General features: G+C 41.5%; 1 protein-coding gene across 1 annotated transcript; it reads right to left on the bottom strand.

Moving 5' to 3' along the window:
• Nucleotides 1-407: 407 nt before the first annotated feature.
• REEP5 (receptor accessory protein 5) lies at nt 408-17,470 on the bottom strand. The gene is made up of 5 exons (XM_058044416.1): nt 17,306-17,470; nt 17,118-17,211; nt 6,927-7,065; nt 2,417-2,585; nt 408-1,057 (listed from the first exon to the last, which is right to left on the bottom strand). The coding sequence occupies exons 1-5, from the start codon at nt 17,421-17,423 to the stop codon at nt 1,008-1,010; spliced, it is 570 nt and encodes a 189-aa protein (XP_057900399.1). The 5' UTR covers nt 17,424-17,470; the 3' UTR covers nt 408-1,007.
• Between the last annotated feature and the right edge of the window lie 7,444 nt (nt 17,471-24,914).

The following is a 24,914-nucleotide window of genomic DNA, read 5'->3' as shown; positions in this document are numbered from 1 at the left end:
TCAAGTAACAACAAGAGCATCTCCACTCAGGAAGTTTAAGCACTCATACAAAGTTGTTCTTAGTATAGTCAGAAGAGATTTCAGATCTTTATGAGCACAAAAAGCTTGTGGGAGCTGTAGTCTGTCCCCTTAATGATGTAATTCTGAGGACTGACATCCAAAGCAGCTGCTATTTTAAAAGGAATTCAAGAAAAAGTGTTTGTAATGGTATCACTCCTTAGCTAAAGGTGGCTTGTGCTTTTGAGTGTGATCTTAAAAAGCACTCTTTGAACAATTTTGGATAACAACTTGTTTTAACAAGAATAGGCAAGAAGTTGTACTTCAGTCATGTTCTGTTAATCTTGTGGGATTTAATGCATCCATTTCTAACAAATCACTTCAGGCCAAAATAAGCTTCATCACTCCAATGAAGTTATTCTTTCCTATATTTAGTATCCATCCATTTAAGAATACACACACTGTACCAAATACTGTGTTACAACAAAACATGCAACAGTGAATAATCTCTATAATCAGGTGCCTAGAACACATAATTCCACAATTTACAGCTTTAGTGGTGGGGAATACATCCATTATGCCATCTCTTACAATAATTCCCTGTATATTCAAGAAATCCATTCAGAATTTTCCCTATGAAATAGCTTTGTGCTACCAGATGCACCACAATCAAAGTTTTAAGAGTAATTTCACAGACAAAGAGACAACTAAAGTGCAGAGCCTGAGGGATATATACTTTTTTATTTATGTTACTGCAGAAAGAGATTACTGAAAGACTTCTTCTGCATGAAGATGAATAAAATATTTTCATTAAGCTTCAGATGCTGCCCACTGCATTGCTTTTAAATAAAAATGCATACTCTCTATCAGTCACAGCAAAGTAGTAAGTAAACTTACGGCACATTCCTTTAATATACCAAAATGTTTCCAAGGCAATATTATTGAACTTATACCACAGTCCCCAGTAACATCAAGCTGCACAAAGGAGGTGGTAAGGAAACTTATCCAGTTTAAGTGCTCTTCTTTTCTTCACCCAGCAAGTTCACTGTTGCTTTCTTGGCTGCAGGAAAATAAAATCAAGTTTAGTCATAGGCCAACAGACAAAGTGGGTTATCAAGTGTTCTTGAACTGCATGAAAAAATATTTCCTTTTACTCATAAGAGATAGAACAGAGAAGAAAATCATAGCTTTTGTATACACCTACATATAGTGATAAAACTGATCATAAAACCATTTAAAAATAAATCATAAGTAAGGAGCAGTACAGTAACTATGGTATTGATAAAACAGGGCTGCTCATAGTGTTAAGGACATACAGGTTTGCAGGAAGAAATATACCATAATGATAAAACAGGCTTGGAATAATGCTAATATATGTGTGGTTTCTTTAAAAAAAGGCTGTTGTTTTGTTTTGGTGGGTTTGTTTTGGTTTGTTATGTTGTTGTTTGGTTTGTTGGTTCTTTTTTTTTTTTTTTGTAGAAATCTTTATACATAAAAATAGGAAAAAGAAAGAATAAGTGATGAAATGAGGACAGGAAAATCCCACATGCCAACATGGAAGGACATTAATTAAGATACATGCCTAACAATAATGACTCCAAAAGAATCATGCAGCAAAATTTTCAAGAATAGTTGAGCAAGGCAGATCTTTTAGGCAGACAGGAAAACTGCTCAAGTTGGTAAGATGAAATGAGGCTGCATTCATTGTTTGGTGGAAAGGAGAATTAAAATGCTTTGAAATAGCATATAGATAAAATTCCTTTCAAGAGAATCTTAAAAAAACCTTTATTTTAGCCACTTAATACATTTCCTTCTCTTAGTCATAAAACCATCATCAGATATTTTAGAATGCAAGGGTTCACAACAGAATGCAAGGAAATAAAAAACTTAAGCAATCTACAGGCTGTTATAACACGTAAAAATAAAACGTAAGTAATTCCTTTAAGAGTGAGGAATCCTTTGACCTCCAGAGGAAGGAAAAATGCAAAAATATATACATGGGAAAACTGAAGTTTCCACATTGCTGTGTATTGCTGTTAACTGTTTACTGAACAACTGGGAGCCCCTCTATATGAGCAGGTATTTGAGGGAGTATTTCAGGAGACATGAGGATACACTAAAACAATAACTGTAGTTAGGAAAGGTATGTCTGGACCTGCCTCTAGAGAGAATGTTTTCAGTGGTGTGTATGGTGGGAAGACAAAAAACCAATTCCATTCCTTCCACTCATTCTAGCCTAACTGCAATTCTAGAAAGTAAGATCCACTGCAACCCACATTTCTCAAATTTAACTTCTCGATTGTAATTTACACAGTCTTCTTGCAATTTATTTTTGTTTCCTCCAAATGATGAATATTAAGTGAGCTCTCCAGTGCAGTTCCCCCTACTTGCTGTGACCAGTGAAGGGCCTTTTCCTCACCCTCTTTAGTGATGGTGTCTGCAGTCTCTGCAGCCTTGTCTTTCAGGTCCTGCACCACGCTGTCCAGCTGGGCCTCGTGCTTCAGGAAGAAGGGACGGATAATCCGGTGGTAGAGAAACTCTGCCCCGTTGGAAGGGCTTGGAGCCATGCACCACAGCAGGAAGCCACACTGTGAGAACGAGAACACAGGCCTGAGTGGAAGGAATCATGAGAAGGAGACAAAGTGCCTTTCTTAAGTGCCAAAGAACCGAACACAGTGAGAACAGGTAGTCATTCCCTGAGCGGTCAGGGCTCTGGGAGGGAGCACACCAGGACAGCTACATACAGCCAATCTTCATACTGGAGTAATTTCATGGATATATACATGAAAGAAAAAACCCTCTCAATATTTCTAAAACACATGGCAAAGGGCTCACTGAATGTCTAGGACCCTAAACGACTTCAATTCAGCCAAATTCATCCCTCTCCTCTCTGCCTGTCTGCCTTGAAAACACAGTGGGGAAAGAACAGGATTGTGTGTACCCCAGAGGTCAACTGACAAGGAGGAGAGATAAACCCAAGCTACACACAGTGCACAAACAAGACTAATGGCTCTGGATTACAGTTTAGGTATAGCTTTTAGAGCACCATCTGCTCTCCAGTAAAATCGAAGACCACAATGTGGGGCCATGTTTCTGCATCTTACAAAAGGGGATTGGAAGGACAGTTGTTACAGGTACTACAAATCCCTGTCTTTACTATTGAGGCACTTTTATTTGGCTTCAGTTTCACTGCCATACAGCACACAATGACAGTCATGCAGAGAAAGATGAAACATGTAAGGGACAGGGAGTGCCATAAACGAAATCTGCTTGAGCGATGAAAATACATATAAAATTATTTTGCAGGATAAAACTGCAACAAAATGAAGTACATTTTCCCAGCAGTACAGTTCTTTCTGTACACAAATAGTACAGTTTTATTCCATGTCAAAAGCCTCTCCAGAAAATGAAGGCACATCACCTTTTCTCAGAATACTCTTTCCTGAAACACAAAACAAAACAACCTCAGCCTCAAAACATGCCTTATTTTCATGTTAGACAGGATTCCATGTTTGAGGATTTCCACACATCTCTGGGCAGAAAGGAATTTTCGAATATGTCTCCTTTGTTCCTTCCCAATAAGGTATATTGAGACTGAATGTTCTCTAGGTTCTACTCTTCACATCTGTAAAATTTTGGCTTTGTCTTTTCTGCAGTGCCAGACCAATTTACCATCCTTTTGGGTAAGCATTAAGTTTCTTCTTTAAACTATTTGATTGTGATATCAAGACAAAATGACTGAAAGCAGTGTGTCTCAGAAGAGAAATAAAGGTTTTTAAAGTAAAGTGTTCACCAGAGAGATTGGCCCATCAGGAAAATTCCAATGAAGTAAAACAACTAATTCAACATGCAATAAAATCTGACATCAGTAAGTAGCAGCTGATGAACTATTAAGTATGGTCAGAGAAAATAAAGGCAAAAAGTGCCCTTATCAATATAAATACTGATTTTCAAAAGCTTCAATTCTTTGGAACTTAATATAACATAAAGACTACATGGTGCTATGTTGTTACTTTTCATTAGAAGCTGAGCAGCGCACTGACTTTATTTTCTGATCAAGAATATCTGATCAATTACTGAAAGTTACTTCTCCCACAAAACTGTACAAGTATCTCAACTTCTACACAAAAAAAAGTTAGTTCTCCTTTGTTTTAGGAAAAATCCCTCAAATGCGAGTCCAACTTCCTCTAAAACCTAAAGAAATTGAAATTTCCCTTTCCCGGCCTAAGAACAAAATCAGTAATTTTGATTTGACAGCTTTGTCCCACTCTAGTTGAGACACAGGTAATTACAGATTTGTTCTCAAATACCTATTACTTCTGAATTGTACTGCAACAGATATTTATATATATTTTCTATTGGACATGTACCAAAGTTGAGATTCTCACTTGTTTAAAAGCTTGGAAATGTTAGACTGATAACTTAGTTTATTTCACTCTTATCTCCCATGATACTGAACTAACACAGGCTACTGAAAATAAAGAGGGTTGTAAGAGGTTCCAGCAAGCTCAGAGTGATAAAATTGTTAACTAGAAAAAAAAACAACCCAAACCCAAAATATATTCTTTGCAACCCTCCAGACCAGTCAGAGGAGGGAATGGAATTCACCTGAGTCCAGTCTGGCTCACTTGGACCTGCTCCTAGCAGCTGGTTTTGCTCTGGCAGCACCAATTTTAGCATTACAGAAATAGCATTACAGTATTTCAAGGCAGAATCATTAGAGGAGTAAAGAGTCCCTCTTACTCCCACCACCAAGAATACTCATAGCATGATAAACTCTGCTGCTTTTACTGGCTGCTGTACTCTAATTCCTGAATGCCACAGAAATCTTTAAAGCCTGAACAGAAGTATTTAAAAACAAATCATAAGCACAAGAAATTATGAGTTGCATGCATGTCCTGTGCTTCAGAAATAAAAAAATCCCAAACAGATAAATAAGAAGTGGGCATTACCAAAAAAAGAAAAGCGTATAAAATCCAAGAAAAAGCCCATAAAATGCAAGAAATGTCATCTGGAGAACAAAAGTGTATACAAACATCATAACATATTTAAAGGAGTTCTTCAACATTCCTTTCTCCCCCCACAATATTTTCTAGTCTGCTGAAAACTTTAATGTTACAGAGTCTAAACTGTGAACTTTGGGGACTCTGGAAGCACTGGTGCTCAATGTTTCAGCCACATACATGAAGGTGTTTTAAAATACTGAGCAACTAAATCTCAGTCTGGAGTGGAAGCTACAAGCCATATCAAAGAGATGTGAATACACAAATTTAGCACATCTTGAGAATGAAAGCAAGCTAGAAATTTTCATGAATGAATATCTGGGCTTCTACTTCATGAAAGAGATATGGAGACATCATAACTACCCTCCAAGAGGCTTTAGTTCATGGATGGAATGAAGTGTGGAAGCTGCCTGATTCCTCCTTCTCCTCCTATGGAGTAATCTCCATCTTCTCACCCATTCAGCAACACTTTCTGATCCTCAGCCAACACCTGCCTGCCCTTGTACAAACCTCTCCTACCAACCACTACTGAGAGCAAACACTTAAACACTTGGCTTCTATGTGCCTTCTGCAGCTATCGTAGAAAGCTGTGTATTGACATAATTCCTTGTGCTTGCTTTTGCAGAACTGAGAACAGTGCCTTTCCCTTGACTACAGTACTACATGTAACTGTGGCACTCCTGATACCATTTTATCAGAGCCATTTGTGGCCTTTATTTGGAAAGTCAACCTGAATTTCAGTCGTGTGCTCTTCAGAAAGAGAGCTGTAGTGGCATGAAGAAACTGTTGCCATGTCTTTTTCCACTAAGAATTTAGAAAAAGAAGCTCTGAAAATACACTGCATGAATTCAGAATTGTGAGCATATACCACTGCAGAAGATGGATTAAAGTCATAATTCTACTGAAGTAGAAGGTGTACAAATGATTGCCAGAGTTGAGGCTTGTTAAAGACTGAAAAGGAACAAGGCAGACATGTAAACCAGCAGCTGCAGTCAATTTTTCCCTATAAAATATGGCATTTCCTGGGAACATCTTTTGACATCATCAGGTCTTATCATTAAAATATTAAATGACCCCACCACAACACCTGGCAAGTAAATTGTTTTAACAATTTTAGTGCAAGTAAACCAGGCTAACAAAATAAAAGAGAAGGAAGAGAACAGCCACTGAACCAGAAAATTGGTAACAGTTCTTTGAGATAAAGAGCAGGCTCTGCAGCAAGCTAAAATGTCTTTTACCCAACAGCACACAGAGTGATCAGCTATCTCCTGGAAGAATTTAACATGTTGAAGTTGACGGACACCTTAGATCACAAACAAAGCTTAACCAAATCATTGCTGGTAGTCAAATCACACTAACAAATGCACATTAGCAACCATCTCCTCTGATACCTACTAGTTCCTTTCAGGAAACTGAGCTTAATTAAAAATTAAAACTGTAGGACAAACTATTCTTGTGTTCCAATTTCCATCTTTGCTCCAACAGCACAGATGTTACAACCTCCTTCAACACCCTACATGATTTTACTCTCCATTTTTACTAATCCACTTAAAGCAAAAATAGAGTCACTCTGTGGGGCTTACTATGTCACTTGTCCAAATTTACCTGAGCACCAAGAGAAAGAACTGTCTTTGGTTTGGTTTTTTTTTCTTTATGGGACAGTTCCACTGTCTTTTCTTCTTTCCTAAAACCCAGCAGACCTCTCCCTTCCACTTATTCCAACTTCCCCTCCTGCATCACAAAACCATCACCTGTAAACAGATCGCTTTCACAGTAATAAATTACACATAACCTGCATGTAAAAAGAAGGTGTGACCTGGGAATGATTCCAAATGAATCTGGTGTTATCTACCCATTCCTGGAGACATTAAATCAGTTTTATCAAAAAGTCCCATTTTAGGAGAGGGGTCACATGAATTAACATACCTTTAGCATGTAGTAGAAAGGGAACCACGACAGAAAGATGTCAGAGAAGAATTCAATTATGCTGAAAATGCCATACACAACCCAGTAAGTCAGCCACTGTGTGTCATCATCTTTGTTGGGACTTTCAATGGCCTTGATTCTGCAAGGAAAATAAATAAAAGTGAGTAGAACAGTAGCATCAGTCCCATCTATAATGATGAAGATTTAATGACTCAGATCCTTTGTTATATGTGGCTCTCCATATTTTAATTACACAAAGAAAACTAATTAGCATCTATTATACAGACAGTGTGTCAAGATCTTTGAACAGCAAAGCTTATCCTATACACCACACTTCAAAACCAGAAGATACTCAAGATATTTCTATCTCTGGGACTACAAGGAGGAAAAAAAACAAACCAAACAAAACCAGTGAGCATTGTGACCTTGCTCACAAAACATTTTGAGGGGCAAGAAAGGGAGGAGATAATCTTTGGCCATGGTTCCAGTTCTGTAGGCATTGTGGTCATCCTGATCAGAAGGCTACTGTACATCAGAGCATTATTGACCCACATAACAGATAACCTGAGTGAGCCCAGTCTTGTGAGGCACAGGATGCCAGTGATCACCTGCCTGGCCTTGCCTGCACCCATCAGTGATCATCCTCCTTCTCTGGCAGTCAGAAAGGAATGATGAACAGAGTTGTTGACTTGGATGAAAAATCCTGTAATACCTTAAGTAATCAAAATGGGGTAGCCTTGCCTCCAGACAAGGCCTGTCCAGTGGGCTATGCGTGGATCAGAAATTCATTAAGTGCTGCACAGCTTGGGGTTCCCAGCAGCACCAGTGGTATAAAACTGTCTATACTATTCTGGCTTTTTTTACATAGTTAGCTCTAATATACAGCCTTTTAAATGTACTCATACATGCACTAGATTCCTCTTTGAAAATGTAAACTTATGCCTAAGATTTGCTCTAAAAAGCACAAGGTCTACATAAGCAGAGGAGATCCAGATCCATATGCTGAGGAATATGTGTCTGCATCACCCAATGTATTGCTCTATAAATTAATTCCTACAGGACTTGCAAAGTCTGATGTAATTAAAGTATTAAGAACAGAGCGAAAAAACATTTACTAAAGTATTGGGCCTTCTGTATAATGATTTAATGGGCTTTTGTTCTCCATCTGCTATGAGAATGCAGTTCTCATAGCAGATGGAGAACAAAATCCCATTAATATAGTTTTAAAAAACAGAAACTAAAAGATGCACATGTGCTCTTTCAGCAAAAGTAGTGGAGTGGAGTTTCTGGAGCCACTAAATTCCAGATTAGCACTGTAAGAAGTTTTAAAAGAAAATACTAGCAAATCTAAGCCTGATAATTTCAAGCTTAAGACTCTTAGAAAGCATTTCTCCTCTCCACTTATGCTGGAGGCTTAAACTCTGTAGACTCAGTTTAATCAATTTAGTTTAAATTCTTGTATCACTTCTTCCTTTAATATCAGCTCTATTGTTTCTGAAGCAGCATGTGTGAGATGTTCCAGAAGTGCCAAATTTTCTGTTAGTTCCCTTAAAAAGGCACAGTTAAGGAGGTTTACAGGCAGAAATCAGAGAGTTGGCCTAAGTCCATTTCCTGGTCTGTGAGCTGAAAAATGCTGTGGATTCTGTCACTTCCTAGTTCTGTAAGTTAGGGGGGAGCAGGGGGAGTTGGGGGAAATAACTCCTGTGACATGCTGTATGTTTTAGCAAAAGCACTGGCAAACCCACAACATGCAGAGGACAGAGCTGGCACAGCTGCTGGACTGAATTACTTTGAAATGCAGGACAAGGATCTGATACTTAATTCATGCAATATTTCTGCTGGAGTGCGAGGCTGGCCAGCAGTGGGCTGCAGTGGGAAAAGCAGCAGCCCTTGCCATATCCCATCAATAAGGGGATCTTAACAACACACAGCACCAGCACAACTGGAAGAACAGGTTTTCCACAGGTCTTGCAACAGCAGGTCTAATTCCTGCTACTCCTACCATCACAGGCAGCCCCAGTCCAAGCAGTCCCAAAGGCAGTGACAACTTCAGCTGCTCCTGCTCCCACTGTAAAGCACATCTTTTCCATGCCCACATCTCTGAAGCATTCTCGTAAACCAGGTGAGGGGGTTGTACAAAAATAGCCCCTGGACACCACAGGAGTTAAGAAAGAAGGCTACAGAGCTATTTTCAGTGTGTGAAACTGCATTTCTGGAGGGAAAGAAAAAAGTACATGGGATGTGATAAATGGAGCAGAGAAAGGCACCATTTGCAAAGTTTCCCAGTGTTTAGGAAAACCTGCTGTAGAGGCTCACCATGTGGATTCCTTTAGTTCTGACAATTTCTCCATTAGAGGCAGAGAAGAGAAGGCTTATATTACCACAACAAGCATCCTAGCTTGGTATTTGTGAGAAAATACTTTGCAGTTAACCTGCCAGCAGTCTTCCTGTTTTCCAGTCACCATATATGAAGTGAAATCATATATGGGATTAAGGGAGCATTGTTTCATTTTCCTTTTTAACATTATTAAAATCATCTCAGTAACTATGAAAATCAGCTTTCTTTTATTAAAAAAAAATAAAATTAGAATCTCCAATTTTGTGGCAAAAGGCAGACAGCATATCACTGTGTTAATGGGCCACGCTCTATTATCTTCTCTCCTCTGGAAATAAATGACTTTTGAGAGCTCCTAAGTGCAGTGCCATGGGTGTTCTCCCTTTGAACGTTTACCATCTGCTGCTGTAGTTCCTCAGGGGATACATGAACAACACGCTTTTTCTGTCAGACAGCCACGAGCAGCAGCACTACAAGTAGTCAAAGCCTCATCTGATTCAGCCAGCTGATGTACCCAACATTAAATCCACATGTGGCTGTTTTCTTACACACTGTAAGGAACAGCACATCTCCCCTCCTTCTGCAGTGGTCTAATATTGGTGGGCAAGGTCAGGGGCAGCACCCTACCAGAGCCAGCAGGGAAGAGCCACGTCAGCTCAAACTGCTCCTGCAGGCCATGGCTCCAGTCCCAGCTGGGAGAGAGGGAGTGGGGAAAAGCAGGTCACAGCAGGGCCATCAGTGAATGAAAGTTTTATCTGAAGTCAAGGAAAGGCAAGTATTTTATAAATATACTGCTTTGGAATGGGGAGTGTGTTCCTCAGATGAGACAGGGAAATCCAGCATAACATGTCCCTGTTGAACAAAAGGCAAAAGTTACCTCTATCCCTTGCTACTTACACACTATTTCAATAGTAAGTCACAGAAAATAGTGTTTGTCCAACAACAAGCACAGTAAGCTATATAGAATATCTGAACAGAGAGGGAATTTTTAATCCATTTATAACTACACTCCTTTCAACATGAGAATCACACCTTAATTAAACTTAGTCTTCCAAGTTATTCTAGAGGTATTATCCTGGTGTAATGTCCTGTATAATTAAGCTTAGGAGAGACATCATAGGCATTACTTCAAGCCAAAAACACTTCGTTCTTCTCCATGTTAGGTCAGCAATCAAGTAGGCTGATATTCAAAAATGCAATCTCCATCAATAAGTGAAAAGTTACAGAGCAAGAGGCACTGACACTATATCCTACTTTAGGATTGCCTTCTTATAAATTATTTCTGTGTTGCAAGAGCAAATAAGTCAGCCTCATGAACACATTATATCAAGATTTTCTAACAAATGAAGGACCATCCGAAGACAATAGCTTCATATTTAAAAAAATTATACCATTTTGTCTAGTGCTGATCTGATTAAATTCCACCTTAGTTATGCATAGTAATTATATATACCAAAGCATTTTTTTATACTGCTTAATCACTAACTGTAGAGGACTTTAAATAGAGTTTCAAACAACTACTTATTACAGTAGTTCTGCACCTTGGAGGTAAAAGCAATCACTAGGAACAGCTCCAGTAGTCTGGAGAGTAAATATCACAGCTCAGTTATTTTTAAAACAGCTGCCTGACCAAGAGTGAAAATAACCTGCTGTGAGCCAGCACTGTGATGGATGGGGAGCCAAGAGAAACTTAATTTTCAGCCAGATCTGTTCCCCAGTAACCCTGCTAGCTGGTGGTGCCAAGACAGGAGAGCAGAGGTTGTCACATTCTGTGGCAGCCCAGGGTTCCCATTCGTGCTGAACTTACAGCGTCAGAGCACTGGCTCAGCTTTGACCCTGGGCACCCTAAAATCAGTCAAACTTTACCCTAGATCAATTGTGGCTACTTATCCTGTTACTGATAGTAACAGACACTGATCTAATTTTAGTAACTTGCCAAGTGGACTTCTTTCACTTAGAGCATCTGACTCATTTCAACAAAAAAATCAGCTCTTTTCCAGAAGAGACTGTTGCTCCACAATTAGCTCTGGCATAAAAGATCATTTGTTACAGTAAATTCACACATATAGTACTCACAAGCTAAGTTATGAGTTTGGAGTCAGGATTTTACTGAGCTGAGTCCAGATCTGGGAAGCAGAAATAAAGAAATGCAAAATTTTATTGCTGTGGTCTCACGTGAAGTGATCACTCTTATCGCTGCAATTTACAAGGTGAACCTGAAGATTCTTGTATAAAAAAAGTTACAGGTTCAAGGCAAAAGATCAGTCTCCCTTAAACCCAATGCTCAAAGAAAGAGCACTGGGAAAGACTGGACCATTTTGGGCATCCTTCCTTCAGTTTTCTGGTCAGTGTTATATGAAGTAAGTATATGAATTTTTGTCATACCCTTAATGAAGAGTAAGTTTGGGCTTGTTTTTTTTTTCATTTAACTTAAAAACCCATGAAATCACCTATATTTCTAGAGCTTATGCCTACTGGTCTGCCCCAACTCTTTACAGCCAGTTGTAAAATTTACTTCTAGCTATGTATCCAGACACCCACACAGAATCAACACTCCACTGCACCACAAACTTCCTTAGCTTGGTGCCTCCCTGTCATCCTCATGTCAGACTCATCCTGGCAGGCTGCCTCCCTGACATCTCACATCATTTCACTGAAACAAGTACCTTTGGATTCACTTTATCATTTTGGCTTCTACATTACTATCCATTACCTAAAAGCCTTCTGCTTTCCATCTTTCTTGCTTTCCATCTTTCTTCCTCCTCACTGACTGCAACAGCAGTCATGCGTTTGCAGATATAGAAAAGATCTTCCTGCCAACTGCACTTACACAATTGCTGTGATTTAAGTCTACCAGTTCCCCTCTCTCACAATTTTCAGGATGTAGCAGAAGGGATCAGAAAAACTCATCAAGGATACCAAGGGAGGGTTTCACTGACCATGGACAGACAGATATTAGAAGACACCAAAAAGCTACATGAGAGTAGAACAAGGGGTTCTAACTGTGTTTCTTGAAAGGGAATGAGGACTGAGGCAGCAAGAGGAACACATGCCATTTTGCCCGCCCATGGAGTCCTACAGCCTACATGTTAACTCAACACAAAGCTAGATTCCTGAAACAGAGAGGGGGGAAAAAAGCAGGCATCCTCTCATTTCACTGCTCTCTGCTCATTCTTGGCCTGCTCACTCCTGGAACAAGTATTTGTAGGGCCAACCAATGAGTCAGTTCCCCAGTTCTGATTCAGATCAAAACCAGCTTCCCAAAACACAATCCCACACATGATGGCTCTTCTGCAGGAATTAAGATGTCTCAGTGGCTCAGTTCAGAGTAGACCCATCCATATAACAAAGACCTTTATATTTTTAACCTATAAGGCAAGATTAGGAAGTAAAAGCAAAATTTTCATACTGTTATCACAGTATGTTATCACACTCCCTGAACCTAAACACTTGCTTTCTTCAGAAAGGAAAGCACATAATTTGTCCAAATGACTGATAAGATGGCTTTTAAACATGGCACTCTAAAACCTAAAAACCAAAAAGTAAGTGTGCTTGGAGGAACTGATTTGGTAGGACATATTTAAAAAAAAATCAAAATATCCTTTTTAGTGTCTGAAGCCCCAGATTATTATGCACAAGAGAAAACAGCTCAAGTGCAGACAGATTTGAAAATTTTCTACTTATACTGGGCATTGTGAATCTGGTTAGATATGTCAGCTCTCTCAAATCATATTTATAAAGCATCAGCAGACCATTACTTCTGAACCTTGGCACATCATATATGATTTTTCATGAAGGAAGATGCCTCAAAACTTGTTAAGAGGCATCTTAGTTCTCAAGAAATACACAAACAATTAAATCTTTTCTAAATAACTGTCACCAAAGAAAAGCAGTGGTCCTGTTTTAAAAGCATGAAAGAGGAAAAGGAACTAGGAGACAGACTCAAGATACCATGACAGTATTCAAACTTCAGTTGAGTGTTTATACTTCTCTACAATCAATACAGATTGTTTCCTGCTAGTAAAATGCTACAAGCAACATTTACATAGTAAAAACAGCTGAAGTGAAGTAACAGCATAAAATTAGCCAAAGCACAGAAAGGCATTCTTGTACGATACTGCTTTTCTCCCTTGAAGACACTAGTAATAAGTTCAGACATTTTACTGCCCAAGGCTATTTTCATCTTCGCAATTTTTAAACCAAGCGTGGCAGCACTTAAGAAATTTCCAATCCTTTGCACACATTTCTTAGTCATCAAAGGCTCCCTTCCTGCTTGCACTCTAATTTCTCCAAGGCAGTTAACCACCACTAACTATGGGTGGAGCTACATTTGAACACGCTAGCTCTGGAAAGTTTAGAGAAGCAGTGAAAATGCTGGCAATGGTATTTACGCACTTGCCAACACTCACTTTTTCCATCTCTAGCCTGATTACTGCCTTGTGCAGTTAAAGCTTGCTAGAAGTTTAAAAACTTGTGTCTATGATGTGTGGCAAACTTTTCAGTGCTGGTCTTCTGCAACCACAAAAGCCTGTAAATTAAGTATTAGATTTCAACTTAACACTATTTTTTCTCTTTCATCACATAGCACTTACAGACTTCCAAGGAATGAGAGTAGAGAATGCCTGACCTATTGGGAAACAACCAGAGAACTACTCCTTCATTTTGCCTATATGAAGAGACTGAGGTGGGCCCTTGCTATGACACATCACGTGGATGTACAGGGAGATTTTTGTATAGCCAAAGAAAAAATTCCTCCATGTATGAAACCACTAAAGATTTACCCGAGGCAGAGCTGAAGGTGAACAAGGAGGAGTAAAGAGGGAAACAGCTGTGCCTGTTTGTAGCTGTATCAGGCATTAAGCAGGGAGCTGCCCCCTCCCCTGGCACTGGTTTGCACCAGTGATGAGAATGTGGGCAGCAGTGCAGCTGCACCACTTCACACCATCTGCTGGGCCAGCAGTTAGAGCCTCCAGCATTTCTCCACTGAAATTCACACCTGCTGCACTGCACACACCACAGCAAATACACAGAATGACAGAGACCAAGGAAAATAAACTGGAGGTTTATGCAAAGCCTGACAAGCAGATACCTGCACAAAACTGTCCTGATTTCATGCAGGAACAGAATTAACTCTGAGCTGAGGGTCTCCAGGTTTGCTGTGACTCCAATATATTTTCTTTCAGGCAAGCATAGAGATGGAGAGTAATTACCATGACTAAAGTAACCCAGAACTGAAATCCCAATAAAACACATTTGGAACATGCCTGTGGGTCACCCATCAGGCAGCCTGTTTGCCATTTTAAACAACTGTAAAGACTGTTGATGCCCCTTGCAGAGCCCAGACATCTGTCCCTACTCCTTTATGAATGCCTTTTCTGCTGACAAAAAGCTTGATCCACTCCTTTGTCCCTGGCCATGGCAGGGTGGCTGGAACTACATGATCTTCAGGTTCCTTTCAACCCAAACAATTCCTTGTTTTCCTTTTAAACAATTCAGTTACTCACGATGGAGAAATTATACACTGAACTACTTTACAAAAGAAGAAAGTAAAGTAATCAAGGAAAAGTAATCTGCTTTTTCTCTTTCAGTGCCTTTCTGAGACATTTCAGGCTTGGTTTCATTGTTGAACCACCTGTGTAAACATCAAACTAACACCCTGCACAACACATTCCATTTACAGCTCCTGACCTCTTCCAGAAGCCGCAGCTTTTAGAGCAAAAGGCATTTGAGGGTGTGTGCAGCTGATGAGAACAGCTGAAAACTGTTTTCTGTTCAGTGCTAGGCAGCAAATCCACTACTGTCAGTTCATACAGCAGGCTCTTCATCTGCCTTTCTAAGGGGGACAGAGAAAACAGCAGAAAGGAATAAACAAACCACTCTGGGCAGTGTTGTTTATGCTCTGGGTCTCTGTAAGCACGGGGAATGGCACTTGGCAGCATCCTGACTACAATACCTGACCCAGAGCAGCCAAAACAAAAACAGGCACAGTGAAATGTGGATAAACTCTACATACCAGCTCTGGACTTGGGAGAGAAGGGCTGGGGAGCGGATTGAGCCCACCCGTGCTGTCAGCAGGCTGCCACCGAAAGACACAGGCAAGCAGCACACCACACACATTTTAAATTAGGTTTTCACCTAGGATTATAATTTCCTACAAAAATGTTTTCCAGCATTAAAACGGCAGCTAAAGGACAAGCATTACCTGAGCATGAACTGGGAAAAAAACCCAGAACTGGCATTGTACTTGTGTGCTTTTTTGTTTAAGTAAAACTTGTAGCCAAGGACATCACTCCCATTATTTTAAAAAGCTACAAAAACTGAAACACACAATACTAAGATCTGGGATGTAACTTTTCACATTGAGACACATTTAAAACCACATTTCAACATGAAAAAGGGAGATACTCCACAAAAACATTTTTAAACCCCTCAGATTGAAAGAAAAACTTAGCTATGAAACTTTATTATTCATATTTGATTTGCTACTGCCTTGATTCTGCAGTTTCAAGAGTCTGTATTATCAATTTATTCAGCATCATTGCACAATGGAAGGTCTAAAATATATTCCCAAACAGTAAAGTTCTAAAACAAATTTAAAAATTCAAATAGGACTTTAGAAAGTAATTACATAATTTTAAAAGGGATCTAAGACACAAAATATTACATAAACATAATTCCTACACAACCATTTCAATGTTTTGAAGGTTTGTTGGTAGATATTCCCCCTTTCAGATTTTAATGAGAGAATATTTTTAAACTAATCTTTTCATTAAAAATTATCATCTAGGAAACAAAACTTAAGTTTCTCCAGAATTCTTGGCCTATAATCTCCAAAATAAGCGAACACCAGGAACAGCATTTAGGAAAATGTTGTTTGGCCTTAAACATCACAACGACAGGATGTTTCAAGAGTATAAAACGAAGTGAACCTCTCACATCTCTGGAAAAAAAAAATAAAATAACTGAACTTTTACTGTCCAGGATCCAATTACAGAGAAGATATTTTTAAAAGCTGCTGACTGTATTTAAATAGTTACATAAAAGGCAAGCACTGTGTTTCAACAATATCACAGTCCTGCTGGGAAGGACTTCCATTCGACGGAGGTATCAGGTTACACAGGTTTTATTTAGTATGTTTCTGCAGTCTTTTGGATCATACTCGACTGCGGTCCAGCCTAACAGGAATGCGTTTTGGTCTAAGGGACTATATACGCATGTGAAAGACAGTTACTTTGTTTTTAAGAATATCTAAGGAGCCCTTCCTCTGAAAAAGGAAGTTGAAGTCTTTCACGCTCGAGAGGAGTTACAGCGTTCTCCTTCCCCGCTCCCGCCCATCAGCGAGGCAGGTTTGGAGTACACAGCACTTCTTACTGCACCTCTGTGTCGAGCCCATCCCCAGCACTCGGCACACGCCGAGGATGCGCCACTGCCTCCCCGCGCCCCGCTCAAACCATCAGCGCCACTTCCCACAGACACCCTCAAAGGAGGACCCTCCCTCCCTCCCGTACGGTCCCGCTTCCCTCTGGGGATGACAAAGCTGGGAGCCCAACCTCAAAGCACAGCCCGCTACAGGAACTGGTTATCAAGTGTGGAAACCACCCAGCGTCACCCATCTGTGACTCCTGCAGCATTCGCCAGATGGGAGAAGAGTCGTTCTTCACCTGGCACCTGTACCTGCTCAAGGAAAGGGAAGGGGGGGGGGGGGGAGCGGCAAAACCAACACTTTGGCGCACGGTCCCGGAACGCCACCCCAGACAGGCTCGGCACCGCCGCAAGTGACGCGATTTTGCAACCACATCAGCGGGCGGCACCCGGAACGGTTGCGTGGCGCAGGGGACAGGAGTCGCGACACTCACGAGATGTAGGCGGGGTAGGCGAAGCCGATGATATTGCAGAGCAGGGACGCGCCGTATCCCACCACCAGGTACACGGCCACGACGCCGAGGATGCCTGAGGAGAGAGCAGAGAACCGTCAGAGCCCGAGGGACCGGGGCCAGGGCGCGGCCGCCCGCGGGGAGCCGGCGGGGCGGCGGCCGGCGCTCACCGGTGGCGATGTAGGTGCGGCTGACGCCTGTCTTGCTCTCGATCCGCTCGAGCACGGCGGTCATGCAGTTCTTCTCGTGTAAGAAACGGTCGAAGCGCTGCCGCATCGCCGCGGTCATGGCGCTGGTGCCGCCGCTCCGCTCCGCGCCGCAGCCCCGCGCTGCCCGCGGCCCCGCCCCGGCACCCAGCGCCCGGCCCCGTGGCGCCGCGCCCGGGGGCGGCGGCGAGCGCCCGGGAACCATCTTCCGGCGGCAGCGGGCCTGCTCCGAGCCCGCCCCTGCGCGAAATGGAGGGCTGGGGGCGCGCCCTGGCGGGGCGGACCCGGTCCCGGTCCCCGGCGGCTCTGGGGGGCCCCGGGCGCAGGGCGGGATGCGGCGCCGGGCGCGGTGTGCGCAGCCCGTGTCCCCTCGCGGCCTTCCGCCCTTCTTGTCCCGCCGGCAGGGGTAGATTTTTAATCCTGGAGGGGGGCCAGGGACATAGGTCCCTGCAAGGATGGTGCGCCTTGTTCAAGGAATCAAACAGAAGAGACCCCTGTGTCAAGACGGCAAGGCGAGGAGGCCAGGCACGTAGCCGGCTCCAATTGCCTACAAGTGCTAGAATGTCCCCCCACCCCCAAAATCAGCGCGTGATACCATACACGGTGAGCAAAAGTCAGAAACAGATGGTAGGCATGGATGTGATGTAGAAGAAACATTATGACAATTTACGGGTACCCAAAAGGCGCATGTGACCGCGCCGAGGGCAGCAGCGCTTTGCTGTAACTGTACCCTGGAGTTTATGGTGTGTGCAATGTTCTTGCCAGCTAAATCTAATTTGTTGGCTGTGATATAGTCCTGGAAACTTCCTCGGCTGGACTGACTCTTCCGAGCAACTCCTCTGCATCTAACTCAGCATTACAACCAGTACTGGGACTCCTTATGCCCTCCTCAAATCTGGGTTGCTTCTGAGTGTGCCAGAAAATACTAATCAGTCTTCTTTTGCATATGTCTTATCTTCACCTAAAAAGTTTTCAAATGTAAACATCACATTGTGCTTTGTAGCTGTCAGCTGCGGGGAAGGCATCTTGGAAATAATTTAAATTTAATTGCTGAAATACATTTTCTTCTTTCCAGTAACTGTCTTAATAAAGCAGATGTGAGGAGAAGAGGGAGAATAATATTTAGTCTATAACTGTGGTCAAAAGGTTTGTCCTATAACTTTTTTTTTTTTTTTTTTTTTTTTTTTTTTTTTTTTTTTGTGATATAAGGTTTCTGCTTTTTTTAAATGGAATAAAAATTTTAATGGAATAAAAAGATAGAGTTATGTAGTGCAGTCTTCTACTCAAAGTATGGCTAATGGTAAAGGTATATCCTGATGCTCAGGATTTGGACCCCTAGGGTCTGAAAATATTCATGGATGGAAATTCTGCAGCCTCCTTGGACAGCCCTTCACTATGCTTAACTGCAACCAAAGAGATATTTTCCCTCACATTTGAAATTGAGATGTCCTTTGATGACATATTGTGACTATTTCGTCTTGTCCTTTGCTCTGATTTTTTATACTTCTGAGGAGGGTCCAGTTCAGTGTAACCTCCAAACAGAGATTTGAGGGTAGCAATCAATGTCCCCACTTAGCCTTCACTTCTCAGAAGAAGCACAACAGTCCCAGATCCTTGACCCTCCTTCTATGCCATGTGTTCCAGCTCCCTCCCTTTCCCTTCTTTGTCTGCTGGATCCATCTGATATGCCTTGGGTTTACAGAGAACGTGGGGGACTGTTGAGACTGGAATTAGATAGCATGAAGGGATATACTGATGCTATCAAATTAATAAAGATTAGTAACAGTGCCAGATAGCCTTTAAGAAATGGTCCTTTACAAGATCTGTGAGAGGGTCAATTCCTGGCTTCAAGCAGAGCAAAATTCTACACCTTAATTTAAAATGCAGCAATATTAAAAATTTTAGCAACTCAACTGAGATTGCCTTTTTGTCCAGTATATGTCATGTAGAGACTCCCTGCCTTATGAGGACATTGTAATGTTCTAATGTGCCTAAGCGTTAAAAGTGAAACAAGGTAACCATCACCAAAGGTTGCAGAAAGCAGTGTCACTCTCATTTTACTTATGATTATGCTGGAATGTGGAGAAAGTACAGGACTTGCTAAATTCTGAATAAGTAATTCTCAAACTGAAGATTTGCAGACTTAGATCATTTTTTGCAGGAGTGCAAAAGCCTCGTGGAAACTTATTTTGGTCTTTAGGGGTTTGTTTCTCTCCTATGCTCACTCTCTTTGCATTTAATAAGGTCCTTCTAAAAATTTGGGATTTTGTCATCATACCTATAAGACTGAAGGACTGAGGAGGAAAGCAGGCAAGACACAAAAGTATTATAGAAAAGAGAATTTAATAAGAATGTTAAAACCAACTAAATTTCTGCTGGGTTTTCATAACTCACTGTCTACTTTTTTTGTTCTTTTATTTAAAACTAAACTATGAAACATGGCATCAATAGCTCCTCCAGCTGATCTGTGCTAGACAAATGTTTTCAGTGCACTACAGTGTGCTGTGTAAGCTCTTTATAGCAGTAAGGTGCATAACTGTTTTAAGATATCAGTGCTACAGGGCAAGAGAAAAATGAATTTTAGAAGAAATAAAGATAGGGTACTACACTAAAAAATATCAAGAGTCTTCCAGCTCAATATGGAGAACATGCTGTATTGGGCAGTGGTCCTGCATGTTCCCACAAAAACCTGAAAATATGAATGGGAAAGAAATATTGTAACTTGAAAGATCTAGAGAAGAAGGTTAAAGGCATATTGCATGACCTCCTCAAGGAGCTTCTGCAGGAGAGGAAGAAAACTAGAAAAAACTAGCAAAACTACCCCATGGAGGATCAAGAGCGTAAGTGCCTTTCCACCTATACAGATTTGAAAATAGTAGTGTCCTATACACCAGAATTGAAGCACATGCAACAGTAGCCCACTTACCCAGGCTACCCAGCCATTATCTGTATGTTACCATGAATTACCAGAGCTGACATCTAAAGTCACAAGCTGCAGGACACACCTGGGCTGGGACAGTAATTGTACCTTCAGAATGGCAGGCTGCCTATCCTGCCTGCTGAAGGTTGTGCTATGAAACAAATTAATAGAAAACAGTGTATTGCAGGGTTATGTCCTTTTAACGATACTCCTGATATATAATGAAAATTATATTCTTGATTTTCCCTTTTTGTGTCCTAATTTTTTCTCTACCTTTATTTTTCCAGTTAATACAAATCCATATCTTTATTTTTACTCTTTGATGTTTTAAGTTATTTAATCTGATTTTAGGATCTGCCCTAGTCACTAGATAAGTTCTCTTTCTTCTTTAATTGTCTTCAACACACTTCAACTGTCTTTTCACCCTGAGCTGAAGCAGTGGTCCACTGTAACAATCAAGCCAGAGTTAAAGGTCAGCTCATGGCTTTAGCACAGGTGCGTACTTCATGGACTGACAGACTGGTTTGGGTTGGAAGGGACCCTAAAGCTCATCTCATTCTGACCCTAAAGCTCACTTCATTCTGCCCCACCTGCCATGGGCAGGGACACCTCCCACTAGACCAGGTTGTTCAGAGCCCTGCCCAACCTGGCCTTGAACACTTCCAGGGAGAGGGCATCAACAGCTTCTCTGGGTAACCTCTGCCAGGGCCCCACTACTCTAACAGTTAAGAGTTTTTTCATAACAGCCAATCTAAACCTACTGTCTTTGTTTAAAACCATTCTTCCTTGTCCTGTCATTACATGCCTTTGCCAAAAGTCTTTCCCCATCTTTCTTGTAGGCTCCCTTTAGGTACAAGAAGGTGATATAAGCTCTCCCTGGAGCCTTCTGTTCTCCAGGCTGAACAGCCCCATCTCTCTCAGCCTGTCTGCGCAGGAGAGGTGCTCCAGGCCCCTGATCATCCTTGTGGTCCTTTGGACTCACTCCAGCAGGTCCATGTCCTGCTGATATTGGGGACCCCAGAGCTGGACTTCCTCCAACAGTCTGCTTGACTTGGAGTTTGGATGGATGATCACATACCAAGGGGGGTGTGTGTGTTACCTGGGCCATCTGGTTAAGCCTGCTTGAGATCAGTGTTGCACAAACAAACCCTGCTGTCTTGACCTGTAGCATGTCATGTCATGTCATGTCATGTATGTACACTAATGCACATGTTATTGCCAGTAAATTAATTATTACCTCGCAAAGTCTTAGATCATAAATTACTTGATCTGATTATGAAAGCACTGTATTGTTAGGAAAAGCCTGGTAGAGAGTCTTCTGAACTGGCTCACCACAGGTCTCTATGCATAAAGTAACCAAATAATCACTGGCTTACCTTTTTCTGTGTGTTTCCTATCTCCTCTGCAAGGTTCAGAGAACCTCTCCAAGGTTTAGGTACCATTATTCATCCAAGTCTGCTAATGACTGCATCTTATTAGTTATTACAATGTCTTGTGCATTACCACAAGTGGGTGGTCCTTATGCTTCTCACTTAATAAAAACTCTTCCAGACTATTTTCAGATCTTCCTTTACAGTCAGGAAACTGAGATTAACACAGATTTATGCCTAAATTTTCATTAACTTTTGTGTGGGTGATTTGCTTTACCTAAAACTTGCTCCAACATATTTTAGGTGTTTATGTTTCTCCACATGGGTGAGCTCTTCACTCACCTTTTACACATGGAGCAAAGCAGGGGAGTAGTGCTTGCATTGTCTCCTTGCATACAAATTTGACCCAAAATACCAGCTTGTAGCAACTGAGGGTGCTGAGCTCATACTGCTTACAGAAGGTATTGCTTTCCAGTCCACTTATCTCTCACCTCCATCCTTTGTTGGAGATTTTAGTACAGAATCTGTTTATTGAAGGGCTGAGTAGAATTAATGCCTTTTTCTGATTACTTAGGCAAGCTGAAGTCTGCAATCTCTTGATTGCAGACTCTCAAGGTTCTGCCTTAGTCTTTATTCTAATTCACATAAATTGCAAATAAATGTTTATTGAGTTCTATTTATTGAGATTTATTGAGATTTTTTGAGATGTGCCTGGTGCTTGGTATCTGAGAGTGTCTTCCTATCCAATGCAATTCTCACTTTGGTGAGATTCTCCAAGCAAACTTTATCCACTTTCAGCTCTTGTTTGTCCTATGCAATCCAACTTCTTTTCTTTGATCCCTTTCTGAATATGTAAATGGCTGGTCCCTGTTTTATTTTCTGCCACCTTGCTCAGTGCAAACAGACAACAACATTATTTTCCAAATATCTTATTGTTGCCTTTCGGACTGCCAAGGCTGAGTGATAAGCAGTGATTAAAAACCAGTTTGACTACATCACTGGGTGATTCTGCACATTGATTGGAACTGTGAGATGTTGTGGGTACTGAGTGAGTATCTCTGTGTTGCCTGTGCTCTCTGTATGCCTGGCTTCCTACTCTCTTATTTGCCCTTGAAGCTTGACAAGAGCTACTTTGCCACCAAAACATGCAAATTCCCTCCCTGGAGGATTTATCTTTGGGGAAATATAACCTGAATGTGTCAGCTTTAACTCAATTTGCTTCATGTGAGCTAACGGTAAAAGGAGTGCATGTTAGTTTATAAAAAAAAAAATTAGAAAATGCACAAGGAAAAGAAACTACAATGATACACAACTCCAAATCCTACCTATGAACATATTTTTTCTTATGTTCATGTTCTAGCTAACCTAGTCTTCCAGCAATGTCTCCAAAACGGAGCAAGCAGAAATGTTCAAGCATGTCTCTCCTCTCTCCCCTGTCCTGTAACATTGTCTACAAATTCCATTATGTTCTTGAGGTATATCTTAAAAATATATCTTGAGCGTGTTAAGGATCTGTATATTCAAGAGTGATTTGTACCTTAGGTAACATTTGACACATTTACTTCTTCATTGTATCAAGTTGGGTATTTTTCCAGAAACAGTGACAGGGCTAAAAGTACCATAGATGGCATGAGATGTCAAAGTGCATTTTCTGAGCCGCTTTTTTTCCTCTCTATCAATTTTAGGAGCTCCTGGTACCAAATCCACATGGGAGATGGGGACTAGGACATGGGGAGTAGTTTGTGAAAGCAGCAAAGCAGGGAAAAACAGTAGCAGCAAGAGTATCCCGATACTTGAAATAATCCAGATGATACAACTTTTAAAGAACTTCCTACATCTACTCTTTCTGGTAAAAACAGAGCTTTTTGGATTCCTGAGCAATGGGATTGATCAGTTTTAACTCAGATCATTCCAGCTGTTCCTCTGTCTAGACATATCAATAGTACTGTTAGTGGACTTGATTTTCCCTAACAAAGTACTGCTGTAAGTCAGCGTTAAAGTGATCCACCCATCACCTCCAAGCATCACAGCAATAAAGGGAGTGGAGCAAAAGTCACTCTCAAATACTCTTAGTGGAGTTTGCTCAAGAGTGAGACACCAATATATGTAAATACTACTGCTTCAGCTCCTACTAAGACTGGACTCCAAAGTCTTCTTACAGTATCATTCTTTCTATACCTGGTTGAATGCCCTTTCCTTATACTTCTGGAGCTATCATGGAGCCTCCTGTTCTTTGTTATATTTCTGGAAAGGAGGCAAAGGATAGACCTCTCACTTTCTGTGCCTGTTTGTAACTGAACTGTGAATGTACATACTTTTTGTGTCTTCAGGGTAATGCTGGACTGGTGTTTCTGTGCGCTAGTTTTGACTAGGGCAGAGCTAATTAGCTAGTATGGAGCCGTGTTTTGGATTTGTGCTGAACAGAGTGTTGATTATATTCCATACCAGCATCATAATCAGTCTATAAAGCTGTGGGGAGAACAAAAGGGGAGCATTCAGAGTGATGGCATTTGTCTCTCCCAGTCACTGTTACACATGATGGACCCCCATTTGGAGATGGCTGAACACCTGCCTCGTCACGGGAAGCAGCAAAGTAATTTCTTGTTTTGCTTTCTTGTGTGTGCATCTTTTGCATTCCCTATAGTTTAATAGGCAATACTAATAACTTGCTGGACAATTTCGTCTTTATCTCAACCAACGAATTTTCTCATTTCGCTGATTTTCTCCCCAATCCCGCTGAGGGAAAGAGCAGCCAGACGGAGCTCAGGCACTTTGGCGAGCAAAGGAAGGGGAAGAACAAGAGGAGAAATGCGTCAAATACTCGCTGCAACTTAAAATCAGAGGCTGCAACGCCGGCCGCAGCGGAGAGAGCAGCGATACCCTCTGCCGGCAGGGAGACTCCTTCGGGAATGCCACCGGAGCCGGTTCGGTTTCGCAGAATCACAGAATTATTCCCTTTCGGAGATCATCCCCTCCAGTGCCCCCGCCACCACGGCACGGTCACCTGGAGCAGGTGACACAGGAACAAAGCGTCCAGGAGGCTTTCAATGTCTGCAGAGGGCAAAGTTCCCGCCCGCCCAGGCAGCGGCTCCAGAGCTCTGCCACCCCTCAAACGCGACGAAGTTCTTCATATTGCAGTGGGACTTGCTGTGTTTTAGTTTAGGGCTATTGCTGCTCGTCCTGTCGCGGGGCACCACCCTCCTGGCACTCGCCTTGGAGATCTTTACGTGCATTAATGATTGTAACTAATTTACATGCATTAATGAGATTCTCTCTCAGTCTC

The sequence above is a fragment of the Melospiza georgiana genome, chromosome Z, assembly GCF_028018845.1.
Source record: "Melospiza georgiana isolate bMelGeo1 chromosome Z, bMelGeo1.pri, whole genome shotgun sequence".
NCBI classification, from domain to species: domain Eukaryota; kingdom Metazoa; phylum Chordata; class Aves; order Passeriformes; family Passerellidae; genus Melospiza; species Melospiza georgiana.
Note: the sequence above shows the minus strand (reverse complement) of the source record. Positions and strands in the feature narration are given on the sequence as shown.